General features: G+C 37.5%; 7 protein-coding genes across 9 annotated transcripts; 4 read left to right on the top strand and 3 right to left on the bottom strand.

Moving 5' to 3' along the window:
• The first annotated feature begins 754 nt into the window (after positions 1–754).
• On the top strand, positions 755–1,746 carry LOC110754497 (uncharacterized protein At4g08330, chloroplastic). The gene is made up of 2 exons (XM_021955569.2): positions 755–984; positions 1,398–1,746. Exons 1-2 carry the CDS (start codon positions 959–961, stop codon positions 1,744–1,746), a joined length of 375 nt encoding a protein of 124 aa, XP_021811261.2. The 5' UTR covers positions 755–958.
• Position 1,747: 1 nt separating this feature from the next.
• LOC148292640 (RNI-like superfamily protein) lies at positions 1,748–3,043 on the top strand. The gene has a single exon (XM_088245091.1). It carries the CDS (start codon positions 1,748–1,750, stop codon positions 2,927–2,929), a length of 1,182 nt encoding a protein of 393 aa, XP_088101217.1. The 3' UTR covers positions 2,930–3,043.
• Positions 3,044–3,192: 149 nt separating this feature from the next.
• On the bottom strand, positions 3,193–4,287 carry LOC110754504 (transcription factor RF2b-like). The gene is made up of 4 exons (XM_021955574.2): positions 4,078–4,287; positions 3,844–3,976; positions 3,666–3,750; positions 3,193–3,544 (listed from the first exon to the last, which is right to left on the bottom strand). Exons 1-4 carry the CDS (start codon positions 4,191–4,193, stop codon positions 3,468–3,470), a joined length of 411 nt encoding a protein of 136 aa, XP_021811266.2. The 5' UTR covers positions 4,194–4,287; the 3' UTR covers positions 3,193–3,467.
• Positions 4,288–5,246: 959 nt separating this feature from the next.
• On the bottom strand, positions 5,247–7,647 carry LOC110754499 (Cytochrome b561/ferric reductase transmembrane with DOMON related domain-containing protein). Its single transcript, XM_021955571.2, has 4 exons — positions 7,295–7,647; positions 6,685–7,084; positions 5,773–6,062; positions 5,247–5,591 (listed from the first exon to the last, which is right to left on the bottom strand). The coding sequence occupies exons 1-4, from the start codon at positions 7,478–7,480 to the stop codon at positions 5,361–5,363; spliced, it is 1,107 nt and encodes a 368-aa protein (XP_021811263.2). The 5' UTR covers positions 7,481–7,647; the 3' UTR covers positions 5,247–5,360.
• Positions 7,648–8,225: 578 nt separating this feature from the next.
• Positions 8,226–11,485, bottom strand: RNS2 (ribonuclease 2). Of its 2 annotated transcripts, none has more exons than XM_021955583.2 (9): positions 11,220–11,485; positions 11,039–11,067; positions 10,657–10,730; positions 10,219–10,320; positions 10,096–10,099; positions 9,892–9,983; positions 9,562–9,723; positions 9,186–9,285; positions 8,226–8,511 (listed from the first exon to the last, which is right to left on the bottom strand). In XM_021955583.2, the coding sequence occupies exons 1-9, from the start codon at positions 11,468–11,470 to the stop codon at positions 8,474–8,476; spliced, it is 852 nt and encodes a 283-aa protein (XP_021811275.1). In that variant the 5' UTR covers positions 11,471–11,485; the 3' UTR covers positions 8,226–8,473. The 2 variants fall into 2 exon arrangements, with proteins under 2 accessions (XP_021811275.1, XP_088102289.1); XM_088246163.1 differs by having other exon boundaries at positions 10,045–10,099.
• Positions 11,486–12,505: 1,020 nt separating this feature from the next.
• On the top strand, positions 12,506–17,200 carry MED19A (mediator of RNA polymerase II transcription subunit 19a-like protein). 2 transcript variants are annotated; one of them, XM_021955584.2, is made up of 8 exons: positions 12,511–12,906; positions 13,022–13,150; positions 14,219–14,285; positions 14,620–14,903; positions 15,082–15,309; positions 15,634–15,693; positions 15,854–15,994; positions 16,812–17,200. In XM_021955584.2, exons 3-7 carry the CDS (start codon positions 14,255–14,257, stop codon positions 15,902–15,904), a joined length of 654 nt encoding a protein of 217 aa, XP_021811276.1. In that variant the 5' UTR covers positions 12,511–12,906; positions 13,022–13,150; positions 14,219–14,254; the 3' UTR covers positions 15,905–15,994; positions 16,812–17,200. The 2 variants fall into 2 exon arrangements, with proteins under 2 accessions (XP_021811277.1, XP_021811276.1); XM_021955585.2 differs by lacking the exon at positions 16,812–17,200 and having other exon boundaries at positions 12,506–12,906; positions 15,634–15,688; positions 15,854–16,099.
• A 1,925-nt stretch (positions 17,201–19,125) lies between these two features.
• Positions 19,126–23,992, top strand: LOC110754512 (TMV resistance protein N-like). Its single transcript, XM_021955582.2, has 6 exons — positions 19,126–19,803; positions 20,067–21,165; positions 21,271–21,579; positions 21,704–22,597; positions 22,722–23,376; positions 23,573–23,992. The coding sequence occupies exons 1-6, from the start codon at positions 19,292–19,294 to the stop codon at positions 23,761–23,763; spliced, it is 3,660 nt and encodes a 1,219-aa protein (XP_021811274.1). The 5' UTR covers positions 19,126–19,291; the 3' UTR covers positions 23,764–23,992.
• Positions 23,993–24,131: the final 139 nt, after the last annotated feature.

The following is a 24,131-nucleotide window of genomic DNA, read 5'->3' on the forward strand; positions in this document are numbered from 1 at the left end:
TATCATCCTAAACCCAAAGTTTTAAGTTTTCTTGTTCACTCAAAAAGGTTGAAGCTTTATTACAAGTTGGCAAAATACCTTGCTTTGCAGCCATAAGGAAGAAAGGTATATCTACTATGAGAATTCTTGCCAAATAGTTTGTGTACAACTAGGGATTGTTTAGGCCAACAAGGAAAATTTGTGTCACACTAAGTAAGTTCTTACCTTACATCATCTTGTTACACCATACAAACATTGCTTAAGGTTACTTGGGCTCATGGCACTCAAGAATTTAATTAGTAATTTAGTATACCTATCATCCAAAAAAAGTTGAGAAATTTCCCATTACCCCCCTTTATGTATTGATCAATAAGAGAAGAACTAACATGATAATGGTTGGCACCCCCCTTTGACATACGTCATTGGAAACATTCAGAAATTCCCTTTTGAAAAAAATTATTTTTTATTTTGCTAAGAGTTGCCTTCTGAAAAATTAGAATGATGAATATGGTAAACTATTCAAAATACAAATGAAATTCAAGGTTCCATAAATAAAAGGAAAATACTTTTCTTTTGCTTGTGTCAATAGCAATGTGACATGTGTGCATAAGTTTTTCTTTTTATATTTTTTTATGAATTATTTTTGTATATGTGTCAAAATGTGATTCGCATAAAGGAGGAATATCTCCTTACAGGGAAGTAGATAAGCAGTATCCTTAATTATAAAAAAATTAAATAAATAGTTCAAGGCAGGCCAGAACCAGCCCAAGTCTTCCAGCCCATGTATATTGTTTGGGTCTAAGAACTTGTCATCTCTCACAAAGTCTCCGGTTTCATATGACAAGCCGGCAAATCCCTTGACCAGGTAAGAACAGAATTTACGAATATCCCAAAGAAAAGAGACAACTTGGGTCTGGTATTAGCAACAATTATTTCAATGAATCGGAGGAAAGTTGGGTCTGATCTTGGGTGAGTGAGGATGTCCCAAGCTGAAGTGTCCTACAGGTAATTTTCCAATTCCATTGTTCTGAATCTGAATCTGTTGTCATTTCATTTCTTCACCCAATTTGAATCCTTTGTCAAAGTTTCATGTTAATCTTCTCACTCTAGTAACTTTTGTTTTCAAAGGTGGGGACTTGGGATGAACCCAAAAAGTTACTTGCATTCATTTGTGATGAAGATGAAGGTTTGACCTTTCATCAGTCTAATCTCATTGGGTCATTGGGTGTTTCCCAAAACTTGATTCTAGTACTTTATAAAGTACCTTTAAATAAAGTTTAAATGCACCTTGTGTAGTAAAATTGAACATTGCCCAAATGTGCATGATCTGCTATCTTTAATTTGTTTTAATGGGTGCCAGAACTTGATTGTTTTACTGAAATTGGTTCTTTTGTTTTTGTTTTTTGAATTCATTACAGTTGTGGGTCTTGTGCATACCCTCTGAACTTGTCATCTTCAAATCGTTTGACCTCTGGTTCTGGCATAGGCTCTGAGTATCAAAAGTCCGTCAAGAAAGGTTTTATTTCATTCCTCACAGTTGATCTTAGTCGGTTCACGCAGGTTGATGAGGTAAACTGTTTTCCTGTCTCTTGGGGTCGTTATCGTTCAAAGACTAAACTCCTCTGCCGTAAATGTGGGGTTCATATTGGTTATGGTTATGGAGACTCTTCTGCTCTTTGTGGTTTTGACTCTCCCAACTCATCTACTTCAGCTTACAGAAAGTTCACTGTAAAAATACGAGCTCTACAGCCTTCTGAAGAGTGCTAAGATGCAACCTACTTGTAGTTCTAGTACTAATGCTCTTACTTCCATCATGGACCTCCCTGATGATTGTCTCGTTTTTATTTTCCAATGCCTTGATTCTAGCTCTGACCGCGAATCCTTTGGCTTGACTTGTCATCGCTGTCTTTGTATTCAAAATCTTAGCCGTCGGTCCTTACATTTTCCATGTTCATTCAGACAGCTTGACATTTCCTCATTATCACATTCGAATAACCATGTTAACATCAGCACCTATCATCTCCATAGGCTGCTTACTCGCTTTCAGCATTTACACTTATTGTCCTTATCTGGCTGTACAGAGCTACCTGATTCAAGCTTGGACCATTTGGTAAATTATGGGTCAAAGTTGCACACCCTTAATATGGAGTGTTGTTTTCGTATTACTGATCATGGGTTGTCTGTGGTAGCTACTGGTTGCCCATCATTACAAGTGATCAGCCTTTACCGTTGCCAAATTTCTGATTCTGGGTTAGAAAGTTTGGCTAATTCTTGCTCAATTTTAAAGGATGTGAATCTCTCGTACTGCTATTTTATTTCTGATCATGGGTTAAGAGCTCTTTCACAAGGCTGTCGTCAACTTCAGGCAGTTAAGATATCACATTGTAAGGGCGTAACTGGTATTGGCTTTAAAGGTTGTTCATCAACTTTAGCTTATGTAGAAGCTGAATCATGTAAGCTTGAGCCAGAGGGCATTTCGGGAATTGTAAGTGGAGGTGGGATTGAATGTTTAAATATATCCGGTTTAATCTTGTTCAATGGTGGAAATGGTTTGGCAACAATTGGGAGGGGATTTGCCTTCAGCCTTAAAATTCTTAACCTTCGGCTGTGCAGAACTGTTGGCGATGAGTCTATTGTAGCAATTGCAGAAGGTTGTCCGCTACTTGAGGAATGGAACTTGGCGTTGTGTCACGGGGTCAGGATAGTTGGTTGGTCTTCTATTGGGATGAATTGTCACAAATTGGAGAAACTCCATGTGAACCGGTGTCAGAGTCTATGTGATGATGGGTTACTGGCTTTGCGAAATGGTTGCAAACAGCTCTCTGTTCTGTACATGAACGGTTGTTCTAGGATTACTTCAACAGCAATAGAGTTGTTCAAATGTTATAGGAGTGATGTTACCATCAAGGAAGAAGAAAAAATGTGTATAGGGGCCTATGTGGGCATTTAGATTATATTGGACGAAAAGAAATTTGACTTATTTGACATGAAAATGTCTGTGATATCCTTAAAGGAGTTGTAATTTTTCTAAATATTTATTGAATTAATGATGAAATTAATTTTACAGTACAGTGTTCGGAGGATCGATAAGTATTTCATTGCTTCGACGTAATGAATTTCATATGGATTATTAGTGAAATCAATCTTTGAATGACACAACCACACAAGAAACTATTGTGTTTCTTATTTTACTGAGGCAAAATCCATTCTTGTAAACAAATTTGAATGATACAACCACACCAGAAACATATGTTATGATGACAATGTAAGGACAATGTCGACGATGTTGATGAAAAATTAACCATTTTGGATTCGGAAAATAATTTCCACTGGAACAATATTGCTCCAGCTGCTGTTCAAGATCATACTGAAGTTGTGAAGAAAACATCTGTGTGGCTAAGGGCTGATTCAATTACATATTATTGCTGTTTTTCAAGAAGATGAGTAGAAGTTGCTCAGAGTCCCTTCATCCAGACCAATCTCTCCATTCAATTTTTTGAGGTCTTGTGTGACCAAACAAATCTTTTCAGATCTTGAATCTCTTTTTGAGTCTCATCCATCAAGGCTGTCAGCAAACATGAAAAATATTAGTCTCTGATCCTTAGCTGTGAACTAAATTCATTGTCAAGAAACTTATTTTCAAGTTGAATAATTAGGCTGTGATTCTGCAATATTATAGTCCTTACTGTCTTGCAATCGAATTTGCTGCACAACATGTTGCAGGCATTGCTTCAGTCTCTTGTTGTCTGCATGTATGTAAAGGGCATCTGTCTGCTCAATAAAGAAACACAAAACCAAAAAAGTTAATGGTCATTATTACTTACTAAGTTTCTCCTTTGAAGGGTGCCAATGATGTTGATTTACCAGCCATAGATTCAGCCGAGCAGACAGAGCAGCCGCTTCACAGTACAACCTTTCCAAGTTATATTCGAGCGCACTAACGTACATCTTCTTCCTCTGCTTTGCCTTCATAGCTGACCTCCTGTTCGTCATAATCCTGCCACATTTTTCAAGCCATTTTGCGTTTGCTTAAAGGGTTCATTACCGGCGTTTCGAAGAACAATGTGTTTCAACATTACAGATCATCGAAAACTATACCTCTTTGCTCGATTTGGATCGTGTTGTGCCATGTCTGTAAGAACTGCATTAGGGTTTTTCGTCATGCTGGTGATTGAGCTAGCACTGTGATTTTTAGGGGGAGTTGAATCAGCCATAGTGCTAATGCAATAGAGTTTTTACCACACCAGAAACAGTCAATACATGTAAGTTTGATAGGAAGGAAACAAGAGAAGATAAGAGGAAAACGAAAATGTGTTGTAAGAAAATGATGTGGAAACTTGGGTGTGTGACAACCTTATTATATACTGTCAGGCTGGTGACAGTTCAAAATTATTGGATTTATTTCCATAACAAGGGGTTTAAAAATGGCATGGAAGCTTGTAGAATGGTTAAGAATCTGAATTTATGTGTATTTATGTTTAGGTTTGGAATCCAGAGTGATTCTAAAGGTACGAAAAGTTCTATTAAAGTTTATTCGAGTACATACACCGTGACACACAATTAATAAAAGTTCACTTACAATGCATAGACCGAACAATAGTCGTTTTAATGTGCTAGAAATTTACGTGTCTTGAAAAGCGTGTGTGGATAAAAGAATGATGGATTCCTAACATTTTATAGCTTAAATGTAAGTGAAACGGAAAAGGGCTCGTAACTTAAGTGGTAAGCATTTACCCTTGCATATGAAGTCGTGGGTTCGATTCACCCCTCTCCCAATATTGCTTATATAAAAAAATAAAAATAGTATGTGGTATTCCCCAAATAACCCTTGATGGAATACTTCAACATACATTGAATCTTACCTTTTGTTTTTTCCTTTCCAAAATACATATTATATCTTATTCTTTTAAAAAAAAATGCATAGTATCTAATTTATTCGGTGTCTATTGTACACATTATACCACATGGATATGACCAAATTGCCCAATCTAAACACAAAATAGAAAGGTATATGTGACTAAATCACGTAATAAAAATGCTGGTTTTACTTTCTTTGTCATTTGGAATGGGGATTAGAAGATATAGAAGATATTTATTTATGCTAATCACTCGTTGTTAGTCATCTTATAAAGTTATTTTAATATGAAAAAAGAAAAATACCGAATCGAATGGTTCGAATTAGTTTGATTTAGCCGGTTTGAACAGTTGGGACATTTTTGTGCCCACCCTAGTTAAACTGCAATAATAAAAATTTGTGAAAGGCAATATACATAATGGGTGTGTATCACTTCAAATTCACTATTATGCTAATCAACAAGAAAGTTTTCAATTAGCGATGCTAATTAATAATTAAATAAGAGAGAGTACCCCACAAACACTCATTATTTTTTAAACCACAATCTTAACTCAAAAATAATAGCAGTAACAACTAAAATAGCAAGAACAGCTCCATAGCCAGCATTCCATGCCTTTCCTTTTTCTCCTAAATGAATTCCATAGAAAACATTTGCTATTGCCAAAATGAGGAGAATCCTCCCTACGCCTTGATGGTACCAATTCCAGTATTTTCGTGCTTTGGACTCCTTCTCTGGTCGAACCAAAAGGGCCATCACCTGTAATCAACAAACATCAAACCATCTAATGGTGTTACGGTCACACATAAAAATTTCTCGAAATTTTGTCTTTCATAGTGACACTAGTCTATTCATACCACGTCAGCATGACAACGGGGTATGGCCCGGAAGTAGATGTAATGAGGAAAAGGATGAAAAACAAGAAAGAATGAGGACAAACCTGAAGACATCCAAGCACAAGAATGATGATACCAAGAGCTTTGTGGGTGGAGACATCAGCATTGAGCTTATTGTTTAAGACAAATCCACATACAACACCTATTATTCCGAATATAAACCCAAATGATTGAATGCAAGTATGAAGATAAAACCAAAGTGGATCATATGGCTTTAAGTAACGGGCAACTATTACTCCAATTATCATCAAAATGCCCCATCCTAGCATGTTCAGCACTCCATGGCTCTTCCTCAGTTTTGAATATGGACTTTGTGAGCTCGATGTGCTTTGACCTGTGGAGAGAAGAACTATTTAGTTAATAATGTCTTGCCAGACTTATGTTGTTAAATAAATATTGAACACAAACAAGACGGCGCTCTATGTTGTCAAACTATCAATCTAGATCTCTAATCAAATTAATTCTTATCAGAACGTGTGGTTTAAAACTCACAAAAAACGTAGGTCTAGCAAGATAAATTACAATGCCTCTATATATCCAAACCTACCTATATAGCTTTCACATCACAATCGATTTGAATTATAGGACAAGGTTGGTGGTAGTGGTACAAATACATCATATGAAATTATTCAAGGGGTCCATGATCACTTAATTGATTCCATATAAAACAAATTCCAAACCGATTTTTGAGTTTAATAGGACCACAAAATGAGCCAAGAAGCAGATAGCCAGTTACTTTCAATGTTCCACCAATCAAACCTAAAGCCTGTTGTTAGGGTCAGCATCACAAATCCCACAACTCCTCATGTCACCAAGAAGGAAAAAAAAAAAAAAACTTTTCTTTTGTTTGGTTGATACAAGCGGATATTAGAGAAGGAGTATCGAAACTTAGGGCGTTGAGTGCATGGTAAATTCTCCTTAATTAACATGGGTTGGGTTGAGATGATGTAACTCACCTGTGATATAATTTATGGAGGTAGAGACCTTGTCACTGTGCTCCATCAACCTGTAGTTTGGTGCCACAGGCAGAAATCCATCTCGCCCAAAAGAGTATAGGAGCCTTTTCTGTGGTTGGTTGGTCTCCAACTGGAAGACAAGGTACATACGAGAGGACTGAGATGTAATTAAAGAGAAGTTGCTAGCAACCTGAAGGTTCCCTTTGTTAGGCTCCACAAGGTTTGCTGTAGTCCCACCCAAGAAATATTGTTTGATCGTGCTTTCTGTTGAGGACACCCACCCCACAATTGCACTGGACCCCACCATCTGTCCATTGCTTGAGAACCCAATTGCTATGAATGAGTTTACAACTGGTGTTGAGAGGACAAAGGTCCATATGTTTGATGAGGTCTGTGAGTACTGCAGAAAAAAAAATGGAGATTTTCCATTAGACCACCTTGATGATCACGATTACTGTTGTAATTAAGGGTCTGTTATAAAGTGATTATATGGAAAGATTCTCCATAGAAGTGATTATTGGCTTATCCAGAATCACTATCAAATGAGCCTAAGATGAATATGCAGATTATATGTGTTAATCATGGAAGCTAGAGGATGTGGTTGACTTACTCTGAGGATGTAATTGTGAGCATCCCAAACAGAAAGGCAGTGGAGGGAAGCTGCATCAAAGGGCAAATTGAAATTCTGCAGATTGAGACTTGAGCTGCAAGAATCTGTCTGTGAATTCACTTTGGCTGATAAGCCAAAGATGGTGGTGATGATGAGGATGAAAATTATGAATTGGGTTGTCTTCATCTCTCTCTCTCTCTCTCTCTCTTTCTCTCTGGTTTTCTCTCTCTGTTTGTAGAGAGGTGGGATAAAACAGGCCAAGTAGTGGGTGATGGATTTAATATTTCAATATATGTCACCTGGAAGAAGTTGACAATGATCATTATTCTAATGGAGTTGATAAATAATTGAAAGCTATTGCTATGCTTTGTGCGCAGAGAATTATTATTGTAATACAAAAGGTTAACTTATATGAAATATATTCATTAGGTAAGCCGCATGACCAAGCATTGTTGTACTGCTATAGAAAACTACTACTTTCCAAGCTTGTCAGCTCATATTTGTGACATATGGAAGAATGGGTTTGTTCAAAGCTTATAACAAGTCATATTTCACCCATTTGTCCCAGCGTCAGCATTTACGCAAGGGAAAGCCATCTAAGCATAACCCAAAAAGAGGTTGAATTTACAGGTCTGGTCAACCAAGACAACACAGAGAGTAGGAGTACCTCGCTGAGATTTGCTTTGGTGTATCATTTTTCTAACAGAAAGAGTCCACTTTATAAAGACCAACCTTTTTGTTGCTCTTTTTTTTCTTCCCACAGTGCAATTTATAAAGACCTTGGCATGGGTACACAAGCCGCAGGCTGCAGCAGTGAAGTAGAAAGCAAGAATATATGGGCGGCTGAACCACCTCAATGGTCCATTGAAGACATCTAATATGTTATTTGAGAGAGAGAGAGAGAGAGAGAGAGAGAGAGAGAGAGAGAGAGTAATGAATTTTTCCCATTTTTATTTATTTTGGGGTTCTGAATTTACACCGCATTGTAGCATACAGATAAACTATGAAGTAGAATACAAATTCATAGGAGCAATGCTAAGCAATCTTTTCCAATTTTGGGATCTGAATTTAAACAATAGAGATCGACTATGAATTTTGTAGCTTTGCTCAAGAATTACACAAACTGAATTGAGTAATTTACAACACGTCGACCCGCCAAGATCTTAGAGAACATCAGCATCAGGCACTTGAAATTTCCGTTTCACCACTGCCAAGCCCTGAACATAAAAAAAGAGTGAATTAATCTGAATTGGAATTATCTACAACCCTGTAACAATATTCAATAATATATTATGCTAGAATAAATGTTGGATGATAAATTAATCTTAACATAAATGTTGGAATGATTATGTCTCAGAAAGATCTGTGAATCCTAGAACTGTTGAATGATAACTTAAGGTTCAAAAATAATGCACTCACGAAAATATGCCCCAAATCGCCTGAAGACACAAACACAAACACAATTATCATATGTTTAGACTTTCCTTTTCTTGTCTTCTGTAAAGTTTAGTGAAAGGCCTAAAGGACAGGCAGTTCATAGAAGAAAGACTCTAGGAAAGATAAGAAGATGCAAAAAGCCAGCAAGCACAAACACTTTCAACTAGAAATATTTCCTGACAATGAGCTTGCCCCCAATATTCATGCCCTCCCTACTCCGACAGAGTGGCCTTTGGTTCAATTCCTAATGGAGCAAATAACTGAACTACCCTATGGGTGGTCCCTTGGATCCAGATTACCTAGCGCCATTGCAAGTAAAAAACGCATCTATACCACATGTTATCGGCACAATGTACATTTCAAACCAAATCTAAATCTGATTCAAAGAATAATGACATACCTAAGCTGCACAAATAAATCTACTATCAGATAATTGAGGTTTAAAGAAAATTACCCATTGATGCATATGCTGGTATGCTGACGTAATCAGGACATGAACTACTTGAATATAGCCTGCCATTTGGACTGGTAGATCCAATCAAACAATCCCGAGGCTGCAATAACATCAAACATTTAGAATACGTAAGGAAACCTCTGCGCATAACAAAAGACCATAAACAAGGTGGACCTTGGGATTTGTCCTCCATGTCTATCTCAAATAATCTCAATTATCCAATATGCCTCAAGTAAATAAACTGACAAAGTGCATCACTATTAACCACCACAACAATTGGGTCTGACTCCTCAATCAATCAATCTACAAGAAGTGTTTAATTCTTTGGTTCAATATGATATAGGATCAAAGGTGAATTCTAGATGGGAGTTCTAACCTTGAAATCCTTGTAGAAGCATAGATGAAGTTCCTCCAGAGCACCTTTTTTGCAAAGCAACTTTGGGGTTGTCCGGAAAGCATTCTGAATAGCAGAAACAATGCCTCCAAGAGGATATTTTTCAGTATTTGAAGGTACATATCCTGCTTCATTCAGGACTTTCTGCACACAGGGTAAGGAAACTACCATTACACATCCAATACAAAAATAGATTGACTCCAACGTTAAACCAATTTACAAATAAGAACCACAAATTATGGATATAGCCAAGTGTGGAAAACATGGCAGGTATAGCACCCATGTACAGATTACAATATCTCTGGAACTTACAGTGACATTGTACTTAAAATAGACATTGAGGGTTGTCAAAAAGTAGCTGTATTCATCTCGAGCTACTGGAGAGGAGCAAGTCCCATGCTTCTCTGCAAGAAACAATGAAAAATGAAAAATGAGCAAGACCAACACAGAAATAGGAACTCGTACCTGTGATGCATTCCAAGAAAAAGAAAAGGAGCAAAAGATAAAGATGATTACCCCACTGCCATTGTAATGTTGTGCAATTCAGTCATGAAGGAAAGATAAGAATGAAAAATAGTTAGCTCAAAGTTAGGGTCATAACAAATTTGAGAACAAAATAAGTCCACAACTGATGATTACCTCATGACCCCAAAATGATCCTTTTCCACCATGGCAGGATGATGGTCTACCACAACTTAAAGACGGCCAATATTTCTCTAATGCATCATGCAATGTTGAGATCTACACAATACATAAAGAGAGTGTGGTGAGATACTGCCACTACTAGAGATATATCTCTAAGGGGTAAACAAAGTTGTAACAGCTGAAAATTAATACAAGTCAGATGATGTCTTTATAATAAAAACATGGACAGTGCTGTCTAAGCCTTGTCGAAGATGGCGTGACATGAGTGTTGGTACTTTATTCCGTCAATCAGTACGTTCATTACATAATACATATTAATCATGCGCTTAAATAAAATCTTCTTTTTGGGGTTCCTCATTCCTTTCTGTGAGCTATTTTCTTAAATATCCACCACCCCAAAAACCATGTAGACACGAAATTAAAAATACACACCTCTTTTTCATCAAAGCTTTTCTGTGTGCAACAGGCAGGCCAGGTTCCATCATTGTAGTCAGGCCACAATCCATCTACCATTCACATATTGAATGGGGGTTAGTATATTTCTCATTAAGCAAACAGTCAATGGATAAAATATGGGTTGGCCGACTTTGATCATGAGTGAAATAAAATTTTTTGAAACCCCTTCCTGGATTTTCAGGTTGTGTCCTTTAAGAAAAAGTAACAAGCAATCTTTTTTTCTTTCTTTCTGAAAACGCAAAAACAAAGCTACTCACAAATATGAACATTTTGTGTTTTCTGAACTTCATGTGCAAAATCAACTTATGTCATGCTTTCCATCCTTGCAATATAAAAATATTATATGTTGGTAACTTACGGATTGTAAACACGGTTGGAGAATTTGCGCTGGAATAAGAAAAGCCAAAGTATAAAAATCACCTCAAAATCAATCAACTCAGACCATTAACAGGAAAGTCAACCTAATTAACCAAATTAAAATCAACCAGAACGAAAAAAAGAAAGCAACTTTAAAAACAGAGAGGGAAGAGAGAATGAACCCTCGGCAGCAAGCATTTGATGAACAACAATGGCGGGTGTGTTGACAGAAAGTGCCAGGCCATTGCAGGGCCAAGTTGAAGTAATCGAACTCTCTCTGCCCTCTGCTTCCAATTTCAATTCCGATTCCAGTTTGATTGGCTTCAATCAGACACAACGAAGCTGCTATTATCAATGCTACTGCAGAAGCAAATTGAGCAGAGAAGATAGCCATTTTCAAGGATATGAGGAACTTGTTCAATTTCAGAGGCATCTGGTGTGGTTGGTTTATATGGGCACAACAAGGGTAGATTTGTCATTTGCGTGACGTATGAGAACAGGAAACCCCCAAAAAGGTACGGGTTTCTTCTTCTCCAATAATTGTAACCAGAGTTCGTTTTTTTTGGTTTTTCCTTTTTCGCGGTTTGTTCTGTTTTTTCCGAGTTTCATATAATACAGAAAAACGAAAAACGAAAAACGAAAAATACAAATTATAAATTATTAACTGATTTTTTGTTTTTAACTTTAATTTCATATTCTTTCTTCTTCTGCCTCATATCTCTCCTCTTATCGTCAAAACTAATATTTTATTTCTGGTAAATATCATTTGCAAAGGTTTGTATTTGGAGTTTGGGGAACTTCATGTAATTTAGAATTATCATCCATTTAGGTGTGGAGTTTTATAGTTCACAATTATAAATTCATGTAGTTTTATACAAATCTCTTTTTTTTTTTTAACTCCAAGGATTGATTTACACTAACAATAAGAGTAAAAACTTTGAGGAGGTGAATGTAATGAAATGAGCAGATATAGGCTATCCACTATGCATCCGTGTTTGAATCTCCCTTTTTGTATTCGGTGATATTTGTTATGTTTTCATAAATTTGTTTCGAATGATTTATTAATATCACTTTTGAGGCGTACGTTAATGGGCAGTGATGTTATAAGTCCTATACTCCAATAGGACGTGTCATACTTAACACCCCCTCTTACGGATAAATTATAAAAAGAAAAACAAATCTCATATCCTCACTCAAACAACACAACTATTTCATTGTTGTGTTGCACCTTCGTTTTGAATAAGAACCAACCTCATATCATATGGCAATCATGTGGTGCTAACTATATTGCCATTTCCTCACACTAAATGCATGATGCATCAAGTGTGCCATAGAATGTTTTCTACTTTTTCTCCTCAAAGTTTTTGCCTTTCATCCCAGAACCTCTCACAAAAGCAAAAAGTTTGAACAAGTTTTATTGTGTGAAATATAAATCCAAAAACAGCGCCATATTTTGGTAGTAGTAATAGCGGCGCTCTAAATAACGAACATCCACTCTCCAAAATAAGACCCAAAAAAGATAAAAGAGAAACCCCAAAATCCCAACCAAAGAGGGAAAGAGAGAGAGAGAGCGAAGGCCTGGAAATATAAAAACGAAACCCCTCCAAGTCCAAAGTCCAAACCCTAGTTTAGTTGGATTTATATATATCATTAGATTTAGATATATACATACGCATTACTCCCTCCCTCCCTCCCTCCCTCCCTCCACCACTGTTTTCCACCACCTTCCGAAACTCTAATTTCTCTCTCTCTCGCTCTTTCTCGAAGCTTCTTGATCTGCAAAAGCCGAACTTGACAATTCCAGCTCCACTCCTCCGAACCCCCAAACCCCAGCAGATTGCAAACCCCGCAATTTGCTTCAATTCGCAGGTCAATTTCGCATTCGATAACCCTACACACCTCTTTTTGTTGACGAGCGTTTTGATTGTTTGAGCTGTTTCGTTCAATCACTCAATTGGGTTTTGGAATTTTTTGTATTTGGCAGCTTTTGAAGTGTGGGACTACCGGCTTGGACCAGTGGGCAAAGAGCAGGGAGGAAGAGCTGGAATTACGGTTTTGGCCTCGTGATCTGGGTTACTGCTAGTTCAAGAGCAATTCGGGATCCATGTCAGAGGTCTGCGCTTTGCTTGACCAATCTCCCCCTCTTTTTCTCTCTCAATAGTTCAAAATATTATGTTTGTGATTGTTTCTTTGGGTTTTGAAGTCTATGTAATTGATGCTTCTTCCAAAGACATTTTTGTTGATAATATCAATATTTTAGAGACTTACCCTTTGTTGTTTGTCCAAAGATTTGCGTTGGGTTATCTTAAAAGTTGCTAGATTTCGTCTCATATTTATTGGGTAGTTTCAGTAACAATAGAGATTTGTTGACGGAAAGAGAGAACACAGAAAGGAGAAATCTTTGAAAAATAAAGCTTAGCCTTGTAAGAAATAATTAGCATATTATATTGGGATGGCTAAATGTGGCTACTAACATTCACGAAGTTAAGAAAATATGGCAATCAAATTTGTGTCATTGGTAGTGAAATTGAAACCTCATCACTTACTTAGTTGCTTGCCCTAGTTCAGTTACGACAGTGGTGTTGCTTAGAGTCATTAGTGATAGTCCTAGATTGCTTGCTGATTATCGAATCTGTAGTAGGAAGAACTAAGCAAAAGCTTTGTTGAATTAGTAAGGGAGTATTCTGAGTTCTGTTGGGGTCACCCGCCTGCCTTGCTCAAGAGTCAACATTAATTTCTTCAGTGGTTTCCTTTGAGTTTCTGAAAGCATCCCCTGATTAATTAGTGGCCCTGTTTTATGTGGGGTCCAGAGTAGAGAAATAAGCATTGGAAGCTGGATATTGTTTACTTTGGCTTGCTTATGAAGTATACGATTTAGTATGCGGCCCCGGCCATTTTTGGGCAAAGATATGTGAGGGTGCCCAATATGAATGGAAGTGGTAGGTGTCTTCAGAATTATACAGGAAAATGGATGTCTCTAGCGTCACACAAGAGGCTAGTTATGAAAACCTTGTCCTGAACTTTCAACCACTTTATCTGAATATATACTCAAATATTACTGTAATGTAACGGAGAAACACTGCAAATATGTTACCTTTTTATATTCTGGATTTTATATCTTCTTGCTGTTTCTATGGTTGTCAAAGCTTCCTCATGTTATCTTTTGTCTGTGACATCACAGTTGTTAGCGTCTTTCCACTTCATGAGACATTGACCCATGGATCCTGAAGGAACAAAGTTTGGACAAGGTAGAATGTTGTTTTTAATACGGTGCTTTATCATGGGGTTTCTCCTTTTCCCTTTTTGGTTTAACTTCGTCTATAGTTGTATCTTTTATTTGTAGTGACATATTTAACAAAAGTATTCATAGCTGAAGCACTCTTCAAAACCTCATTTGTTCACGTATAGCACTGAATTTTGAACTTGTCCACCCTTATCCATCTGGTTAATTTCAGAAGCTCAATGGTTCATAACAATTTCCCTGAAACTATACTTATTCCAATCTATTTGACAACACAATTCTTTTGCTTCTATTAGTTTAAGTGTATTTTATTTTATCTGATGAGATGCTGTTGGATATAGGACCAAAAGAGCTGACCGGTGCTGTAGATCTCATAAGTCACTACAAGTTGCTTCCCCACCATGAGTTTTTCTGCAAGCGATCACTTCCTGTATCAATCTCAGACACACACTATCTTCATAATGTGGTGGGAGACACAGAAATTAGAAAAGGAGATGGGATGCAGTTGGATCAACTTATTCAGAGTACATCATATTTCAATAAACCACGCATACAGCCTTTTGACCTAGATATTCTCAGAGAGGCTTTCCATCTTAGAGAAACAGCTCCTATTGATTTGCCACTTGTGAGAATTCTACTTGTAGTTATTCCTATTGCTGTTCCTTTTTATAGTTTCAGAGTTTCTTACTTATATTGGATGACAGTTGTGTGAAGTTTCTTCTTTTCCAATAAATACATGGTCCTGCAAAATTGTTTTCCTTTCCAGGTTCTCATAGTATTTGATATGTTTTTGTCTTCTATAGGCCGATAAGGGGACTCCAACTATTGCAGCGAAATCAAAGAGTGAGTCTAAAGACAAGGAGAAGAAACGCAAAAAGCACAAAGACAGAGACAAAGAGAAGGATAAAGAGCACAAGAAGCACAAACGGCATCATAAAGATCGAAGTAAAGATAAAGACAAGGAGAAGAAAAAGGAGAAAAGTGGGCATCATGAATCGACTGGTGATCACTCGAAGAAACACCATGAAAAGGTTGGAAAATTGTACACTCGTACGATTACATTCCTTTTCTTAAGCACTTGGTAATATTAACAAGAAACAAGAAAATAATGAAAATGAAATTTTGTCCAAATAGCTATATTATTGTCTCAACTGTTGGCCCCCACCCGCTGCCCCTCCCCGTGGGCACTAAAAATAAGCTTCAGGGTAGTTATAAGCTGCTGTTGTTTTTTGACCAATCTAATTACAGTTTTTTTGTTTTACCAGTAACAAATTTAATGTTTATTATTATTTAAATGTAGTTAAATATTCAGAGGGATTTACATGCTTTAGTTTTGGTACTTTGTATAATTTCAGAAAAGGAAACACGATGGAGATGAAGATCTTAATGATGTTCACAGACACAAAAAAAGTAAGGTAATATAGACATGAAACTCTGTTTGGAAGTGAACTTTTGTATGTCCGATCCTTACCTTTATGTTTTACTTGTAATGCACATGATTGTGCCCAGTATTCTTTGTATAGTTCCTTTCCATCCACCTTTAACCAATATCTTTGTTTCTCACTAACTTTTCAGCATAAGAGCGCAAAAATTGATGAAGTGGGTGCAATCAGGGTAGCTGGCTGAAATGATGGGATACTTTAGTAATTTTGTTTTCTTCAATGGTTGTTGTTCATAGTTTCGAGGGGTCTTTCACTTGATTTTGTGTTTCTTGAGGTACACAACTTTACCTTTCCTGTTTATCTAGATTAAGATACTCTGTACTTTTAGTTTCTTCTTAATAAATGATTAAAGATGCACCAATGTCTGCCTTGCCTTGTTTCCATTTTATATCTTACCTCTTCATGCTGATGGTTCAACTCCTCATTTTTCGTCACACTTGATATGGCTTTATGTTTTCTTTGATATTTATCTGTTGAGGTTGGCATGGGAATACGGAAATATAAGTATGCAGGCAAGTTAGAGAATAAGTTAGACGGACATAGTTATTATTTGGAAGTTAGATGTCGTAGTTGAGGTTGGTCAAATGCATTGTACAGTGAAGAATTTATCTATTTCTGACCTTGGGGTAAAGCAGCTAAAGTGATTGGAAAAAAGGCCATTCAGATTAAGTAGGGGTGCAATCTCAAGTTATTATACAACTTATGAAGTTCATTTATTACCTATTGGCCTCCTGCTCGTTGGCTGGGTTATAATATAAGACTATCCAGTAAAATATCTTTTAGAATATTATTATTCTCGAGCCCTATATATGTGTACTCTTCATCTCATCTATATGGTAATAACAATGTTCCTTTTTGATACGCTGTCATTTATGCAATAGTGGCGGCTCTTTAGGCCTTCTAGTTATGTATAATTACCCTTCTCTGTTTACGGTACAATTTTTGTTCATCACAATTACCATATGAATGCCAAAAATTTGATTCTCCTTTTTGAAAAAATTTCTTATCTTATAGGCTTATGTGCAGTAGTTTTATTGTTGTTGTCACTTGCGAAGAAGCTTGGATACATGATGCTTTTCGTTTATGTGCAGAATAACTTCTAAACTGACAAAAGATTGTGAAGAAGGTGAATTCACCTGCTGAAAAAATATGTGGATTAAAGGTAAAAAGTAGTGAAAATGGACTTCTTTGTATTATAACAATGATCTAATATGACTGCCAGTAATTTGAGAAAAACTCTGCTATTCTGTTTTCATGGCACATTGGATGTTGTAGCATGTTCACGGTTTTACGATCTCTTTGCATATTTTTATAAGTCCAGAATTTATAGTTTGTGAGGTAGAGTTTGTAGCTTCCAGTGTTAGGGAGATTAGGTTAGGAAGAGATTGTATATACGATTCCTTTATTCCTATTTGTATCAATGGCTAACTTCACTAATTATCCAAAAAAGATGTAACGTCTAGGCTTATGTCGGTTCTCACCTGAATTCTAACTGGTATCAGTGAAATATTCTTTGTGCATGAAGAGGAAAGACAGTGATGATAGGTATTTGAAACAATCATTATTCCTGCTGGTTAACATTTTGCAGTGTGAATGACATCATTCTTCTTTGCTGTTTGCTCGCGATGTTGACTTTTCTTGGTCCCCTTTTCGATTTAGGTTGTCTATGTGTAAATTTCTGGTTTGCTTGTAACTAGCATCTAATGGGATAATTTATCTCCTAGTACCCCCTAAGTTGGAAACTTTGGAAGCGAGATGGTATAAGCTGCCTTGTGTGTGATTAATTACAGAAACCATCCCTGTCAGCATCCAGTTTTACTAAACCCTCATGAGAGAAGCCTCCCCTAGAATGTAAGTGAGCAAGCGGTCCAGTTTATGGGTTACCTTCTTGTTGGCACCTTTTGATGAGAAAAAACATGACAGGACCATACTGAAAATAATTATGACAGGGATTAAGCTAGACTACGATGCTCAGTGATTTAAGTTGTGTCTTGCCAGTGTAGTAGCTATCCAGGACTCAATGTGACAATGCTTAGTTTTGTTGTTGGAATGGTTTACGTCAGTGGCAAGACATTGTTCGTCTTGACTTGACAATTTAGAGCAGTCACCCAAGTCTTATCATCTTTTAGATCTTTGGGACACAGAGTCTTGTATTGAGAAGTGATCATGTAGTGATGGAGAGGTGATTCTTAGCTGTAAGTTGCATACATTTCATGCCACATATTTTGGAGCTCATGAGGCATGTGCTATAGCTTTCCAAGTGGTTTCAAGTATGAGCAAAAGCTATATTTGTTCCTTACTCAAGGGAAAAAAAAATTTAGTTTGTTTTTATGCATCTTATCTTACCGTTTAAGCGTCGGGGATGTATCTTGATAAGCTGCCTGTAGTATGCCCGTGAAATGCATTAAGTTGAAATTGCGACTATTTTGTTTGCCCGTCACTTTGTATCAATTGGCCAATGGTGAGTGACGGGCCTCTTATGTACCCATAAGAGATTTTTGTGAAAATACCCGGATGCCTGAATTTTGAGTTGCTTTGGTGATTTTTTGTTTTGTTTTTTAATCTTCAGCCCACCCATTTTCAACATTGAGATTAAAATTGGACTGCGTACAGAATTTCTGAATCCGTTGCCCTCATGTATGAATGGAGAACAAGATTGTTATTCGGTGGCGTGACCCCCCCAACCAAAACAAAACCAAAACACCAATTTTTTTTTAAAAAAATGTTTGCCAAAAGACACATGTTTATGCTGACAGTGTTGGTCTTACATTGTCTCCCAAAATGGAAAAAGAAATTTTTTAACTGTAAGACCCACCAGCTAGCAGCCAAATGATTTATTGATATCTTCATCTTCCAGAGGGTTGGATGAGAGGACTAAGTTTAAAATTTAAAAATAATCTCTTATACGAATCCCTAGAAAAATTGATCTAATAATTAATTTTTAGGCCATTACTTCCACGAACAAAAGGAGCATATTTTGAGGTTCTATGAATGCTTGATGAGCATGAGCTGCTTGTCCTTCCCACTCAAACTCAAAGACACCAAGCAAGAAGTGATTTCATATCTCCCCGTTTTAAAAAGATGAGTAAACACAAGAACATTGTTACTTTCATCCGAGTTAAATAAAAGGGTCATGCTAGGGATACTAACTTGGGATACCAATTTGTGTACCAACTCTCTAATAGAGGTGGAGCCCACCAATACAATGGGTCCCACGCCATGAGTGGGCGAGGGACCCACATTTGGGCCATATAGAAGAATTTCTGGTCCTAAAGTCACGTAGCCATTTGACCCAAAAAAAGAAATTATTTCTGCATTTTGCTTGACTAAGACAAAGACGCGTCAAGAAAGGAGTCTGCATTGCATCTCTTGTTTTTGTTTTTTTATGCCATGGAGATTTAAAGAGTAAGATTTCTCACGCACAAATAATAACGTGGAGGTTTGAACTGAGACGTCTGTTCTGCAAGTCAATGCCTGGGCATTGCATCTCTCTTAAAAACACTATTTGAACTCTTTTTCCACTCAAAGACACCAGCAAGAAGAAGTGATTTGTTATCTTCATCATCTTCCAATGGCTCAAGAAGCTTCCTCTTCCAATACTTGTCCTTCTGCTTCTTCTGGATATAGTTATCACGTGTTCTTGAGTTTCAGAGGCAAAGACACTCGCAAGACTTTTACAGACCACCTCTACACAGCCTTTGTCAACGCAGGCTTCCAAACCTTCAGAGATGACGATGAAATCGAGCGAGGAAAAGGCCTCAAGCCGGAGCTTGAGAAAGCCATCCAGCAATCACAAAGCTGTGTCATCGTGTTTTCGAAGGACTACGCGTTCTCCGAATGGTGCCTTGACGAGCTTGTGATGATTCTTGAACGCAAGAAGAGGAGTAGCTCTCAGGAACATGTAGTTTTAGCAATCTTCTACGACGTTGATCCATCCCAAGTGAGGAGGCAGACTGGAACTCTTGCAGAAGCATTTGCTATACACCAAAAGAATCAATCCTTAAACAGGGTAAGCAGATGGAGGGCAGCACTTACAGAAATTGCAGATCTAGCAGGGATGGTCTTACAAAATCAAGCTGATGGGTAAATTCCATTCCAACTACTCCTTTGATTAATTTTTATCACACTTGTGAAATGCTTACAAGTTTAGGTGTTTCCATTCATCTTGATTAACTTTTGTGGGTTCTGTGTTACTCTGTTCTTTCTTTTCCTATCATGTGCAATAAGAACTTTTTCATGATGTCATTTCCATGACACTCCATAGTTTAATTGCTTCCATAAGACTTTATAGTGTATTTCCACGAGACATATTTGATTCATTATTCGTTTTGATGCATATTATCTAGGCATGAGTCAAAGTTTATCAAGAAAGTTGTTAAAGTGATTGAAGACAGACTAAGTCGCACGCCTATATGTGTTGCCCGACACCTGATTGGAATCCATTCTCGAGTCGAAAAAATCAATCTGTGGCTACGAGATGGATCAACTGATGTCGGCATACTTATGATTTACGGGATGCGCGGAATTGGGAAGACAACAATTGCAAAATATGTTTACAATTCAAACTTTAAAAGATTTGAAGGAAGCAGTTTCTTGGAAAATATTAGAGAAGTTTCAGAACAATCCAATGGCTTAGTCAAGATACAAAGGCAACTTCTTTCTGATATTTTGCCTGGAAGAAAGTTGAACATACACAGTGTTAGTGAGGGGATAATTAAGATTCAAGATACTATTAGCTCTAAAAGAGTTCTTCTTGTTCTTGATGATGTGGATCATTTGGACCAATTAGATGCAATACTTGGGATGCAAGATCTGTTTTATCCAGGAAGTAAAATCATCGTAACAACTTGCTGCGCAGGGTTGTTACAAGCTCACAAAGTTATTAAGGTCCATAACGTTGCAACTTTGGGATACACGGAATCATTGGAGCTCTTCAGTTGGCACGCTTTTGGGCAGGACCATCCTATCGTAGGTTACATGGCACATTCGCATAGGGTGGTATGTCAGAGTGGGGGACTTCCATTAGCTCTTAAAGTTTTGGGTTCTTCTCTGTCAGGAAAAAGTATAGCTGTCTGGGAAAGTGCATTAAACAAATTGGAAGCTATTCCAAACAATGAAATCCTAAAGAAAATCAGAATAAGCTTTGACTCTTTGCAAGATGACCATGACCGAAGTTTGTTCCTTCATATTGCATGTTTCTTTATTGGAATGGATACATATGTCATTAGCAGAATACTAGATGACTGTGGATTCTACACAACTGTTGCCATTCAAAATCTGATTGATAGATGTTTGGTAACAATTGATGAAGACAATAAGGTGGAGATGCATAACATGATTCGTGACATGGGAAGAGGGATTGTTCGCCTAGAATCAGAAGATCCGGGGAAACGTAGTAGGTTATGGCATCATAAGGATTCTTTCAAAGTATTGACGGAAAATACTGTAAGAAACGTGCTCCCTCCTATGTATGCATGTGGATGTTTTTTTTTCTTTTTGTGCATCCATGTTGGTTACTTATCCTAATGTTTTCTACTCTTTTTGTATTAGGGTACACAAACAATTGAAGGTCTTGCCCTCAACATGTATACACACCCTGAAGTAGACATCCCTTCAAGAAGTTCAAATGAACTAGTCGGTTTGGAAACCAATGCATTTGCAAGGATGCACAAATTAAGACTGCTTCAGCTTGGCCCTGTACAACTCAATGGATGCTATGAAGAATTTCCTAAAGGATTAAGATGGTTGTGTTGGCTCGAATTTCCTTTGGATTCTTTACCCAGTAATTTTCCTTTGGAGAGGCTGGTTGTTCTTGAAATTTGCTATGGCAGCTTGAGACAAGTCTGGAAGGGAACAAAGGTATGCTACTGTACACAATATCCTTTCTTTCTTATTTTTCCTTTTTCTGGGTCACTCATTGATTATGCAATTGTAAGAATTAGGTATACCTTCTTTCACCTTTTGTTTTCATTTTTTTTTTCAGTATCTCCCATCACTGAAGATTTTAAATCTCAGCCATTCAAATGCCCTCACTGAAACCCCGGACTTTTCGCATATACCCAATCTGGAGAGACTGATTCTTAAAGATTGTGAAAGCTTGGTTGATGTCCATGAATCCATTGGAAACCTAGAGAGACTCATTTATTGGAATATGGAAGACTGCAAGAATATTAGGAAGCTCCCAAAGAACATGTGTATGCTAAAAGCCCTTGAAACACTTATCATATCTGGTTGCTCAAATCTTAATGAGCTTCCAATGGAGATGCGGAAGATAGAGTCTCTGAAGGTGTTCCAAGCAGATAGAGTTCCAATACATCGATTACTCACCACCAATGAGGTCAACTTATGGCCAAGAAAAACTCCCGAAATTTGTTGGGCTTCTTATTTACCATGCACTATAGTAGACTTAAGTCTTAGCGACTGCAATCTTTCTGATGGCGATTTTCCTAGGGATTTTGGTCAGTTGTCTTCATTGCGAAGATTAGATCTAAGTTGTAATCCAATTTCTGGCCTACCAGAATGCATAAGGGGTGTTTGCAGGCTCGACCAACTCTCTTTTTACTCTTGTAAGAGCCTCAAATCACTTGTAAGGCTACCAAGAGTTGTAGAAAGATTGATATTGTCATGTTGCTCATCATTGGAAAAAGTATCATTCCAATCTGTATACCTACCAGAAAGCACCCGTATCAGCGGCAACTGGAGTCTAGTTGAGATTGAATACTGCTACAAGTTAGAACTCCTTGAAAAAGTTGATGTAGAAATGATCAACCTTTTGGGGCTGAGCAACTTAGAATCCACCAAAACCATTATGATGGCCACCATATATGAAGCCAATTCCCATGGTACGCAGGAGAATACGTGTCCCAGCCCGATCCTGGTCTCTCTCTCCCCCTCTCGCTCTCTCTCTCTCGCTCTCTCTCTCTCTCTCTCTCTCTCTCTCTCTCTCTCTCATATCATATCATGTGCAAGTGTTTGACTAATATTTTAATTTCCATGGATAGGGACTTTATCAATATGGGATATTCAGCACATTTCTTCCTGGTAATGAGGTTCCAGGCCAGTTCAGCCATAAGACTGCAGGGTCCTCAATATCTTTTACTCTGCCTTTACTTCCTAATCTCATGATCAGAGGCTTGAACATCTTTGCTGTGTATTCAGAATCCAACAATGATTCTCGTAATAAGATCAATGTCAATTACAGAATATTTCCATATCCCATAATCACTGAAGTCAGCAATAAGAGCAAGGGCGTGAAGTGGATCTATGGCCCGACATTCTTCGGGGTTCCAGGTGACGGACAAGATACAATATGGTTAAACCATTGGAAGTTTGGGAATCAATTGGAACGTGGCAATGAGGTGACTGTTTCATTATTTACCATAGCTGAGCTTCAGGTAAAGGAGTGTGGCGTGCAGCTTGTGTATGAACAAGAACAGGAACAAGAAGAGAATATGATGAATAGCCAACACAACAACAACAACACAGATACTTTTTATCCTCATGTTATTGGTGGAGATTTGTCAAGTTTTGAGGTGAGGCCAGGAACATACTTCCTCTGCCGTCTACCTAAAGGTCTTACATCAACGATTATTGATATGGATGTGCGAGCATCAGTTTGGTCCAATTACCTCATTAGGGGCTCTCTTCAGATCACAGGTGTGTTAGTGTCCCATTTGATTTTGTTCCAACTACTTTTCCGAAAAAAAAAGAAGACGAAAAACAATGCCAAGGCTTATAAATTAGCATCACATCACATGTTCATTTGGTTGGTTTAGGCCGTTGATAGTTGATACTCCATGAAGCATTTCCAAATCACTCCAAATTAACTGTCTGGTGTTTGTATGTTATACAGACAAAGAAGAAGAGCAACAGAGTGACTACACGCTTGCAGCACAGGGGAGCAGCAATAGCAATAACCGCGGTGGCAGAGGTTGGAAGGTGCTCAATCTCATCATGGCCACTGTCTTCTTCCTCTCTGTTCCTCTAGTCGCTCGCTCTTCTCTCCTTCGGCCAAAGAAGCGTCATGCTACAAGATCTCCGTAGTTTTGTTATAGTAATCCGATGCTATCATATTTGTGTTCTCTCTGTTCTGTTTTACATATCAGGCTAAGCTCATATGTTGGGAAGGCATTCATGACAATGATCACCAAATCATGGTCAGCGATAGGGCTGCCTGCAAGCCTAAGATTATCTGCAATGGAGTTTATTTTGTTTAGATAAGCCGCAGTGGAGACGTAGTATTTTTTATAATAATACTTTCGTTTTCAATATACATCTTAAAGACTAGGTAAAATGCAAATTTTTTTAAAAAGCAAACATATAATACATGTACATATGTATTTTTCAAGTTTGATACACTTGTTTTTTACAAAATTTTCAATAATTCATACAAAATTCAAGTATTATATACT

The sequence above is a fragment of the Prunus avium genome, chromosome 8, assembly GCF_965620075.1.
Source record: "Prunus avium chromosome 8, drPruAviu1.hap1.1, whole genome shotgun sequence".
In the NCBI taxonomy this organism is placed as follows: domain Eukaryota; kingdom Viridiplantae; phylum Streptophyta; class Magnoliopsida; order Rosales; family Rosaceae; genus Prunus; species Prunus avium.

Bases quoted from the DNA above. Each gene is read 5' to 3' on its own strand.
- LOC110754497 (XM_021955569.2), top strand. From the start codon at position 959: ATGTCCCAAGCTGAAGTGTCCTACAG. The intron at 985-1,397 runs GTAATTTTCCAA...AATTCATTACAG, and splicing joins CAAGCTGAAGTGTCCTACAG to TTGTGGGTCTTGTGCATACC.
- LOC148292640 (XM_088245091.1), top strand. From the start codon at position 1,748: ATGCAACCTACTTGTAGTTCTAGTACTAATGCTCTTACTTCCATCATG.
- LOC110754504 (XM_021955574.2), bottom strand. From the start codon at position 4,193: ATGGCTGATTCAACTCCCCCTAAAAATCACAGTGCTAGCTCAATCACC. The intron at 3,977-4,077 runs GTATAGTTTTCG...AAAATGTGGCAG, and splicing joins GATCCAAATCGAGCAAAGAG to GATTATGACGAACAGGAGGT. The intron at 3,751-3,843 runs GTAAATCAACAT...TTTATTGAGCAG, and splicing joins CTCGGCTGAATCTATGGCTG to ACAGATGCCCTTTACATACA.
- LOC110754499 (XM_021955571.2), bottom strand. From the start codon at position 7,480: ATGAAGACAACCCAATTCATAATTTTCATCCTCATCATCACCACCATC. The intron at 7,085-7,294 runs GTAAGTCAACCA...TTTTTTCTGCAG, and splicing joins CTCACAATTACATCCTCAGA to TACTCACAGACCTCATCAAA. The intron at 6,063-6,684 runs GTGAGTTACATC...TTCTCTCCACAG, and splicing joins CTCCATAAATTATATCACAG to GTCAAAGCACATCGAGCTCA.
- RNS2 (XM_088246163.1), bottom strand. From the start codon at position 11,470: ATGCCTCTGAAATTGAACAAGTTCCTCATATCCTTGAAAATGGCTATC. The intron at 9,286-9,561 runs GTTAGAACTCCC...ATGTTATTGCAG, and splicing joins GCTTCTACAAGGATTTCAAG to CCTCGGGATTGTTTGATTGG. The intron at 8,512-9,185 runs GTAATTTTCTTT...TTTTATGTTCAG, and splicing joins ACCAGCATATGCATCAATGG to GGCTTGGCAGTGGTGAAACG.
- MED19A (XM_021955584.2), top strand. From the start codon at position 14,255: ATGGATCCTGAAGGAACAAAGTTTGGACAAG. The intron at 14,286-14,619 runs GTAGAATGTTGT...TGTTGGATATAG, and splicing joins AGGAACAAAGTTTGGACAAG to GACCAAAAGAGCTGACCGGT. The intron at 14,904-15,081 runs GTGAGAATTCTA...TGTCTTCTATAG, and splicing joins CTCCTATTGATTTGCCACTT to GCCGATAAGGGGACTCCAAC.
- LOC110754512 (XM_021955582.2), top strand. From the start codon at position 19,292: ATGGCTCAAGAAGCTTCCTCTTCCAATACTTGTCCTTCTGCTTCTTCT. The intron at 22,598-22,721 runs GTCTCTCTCTCC...TTCCATGGATAG, and splicing joins CGTGTCCCAGCCCGATCCTG to GGACTTTATCAATATGGGAT. The intron at 23,377-23,572 runs GTGTGTTAGTGT...TATGTTATACAG, and splicing joins GGGCTCTCTTCAGATCACAG to ACAAAGAAGAAGAGCAACAG.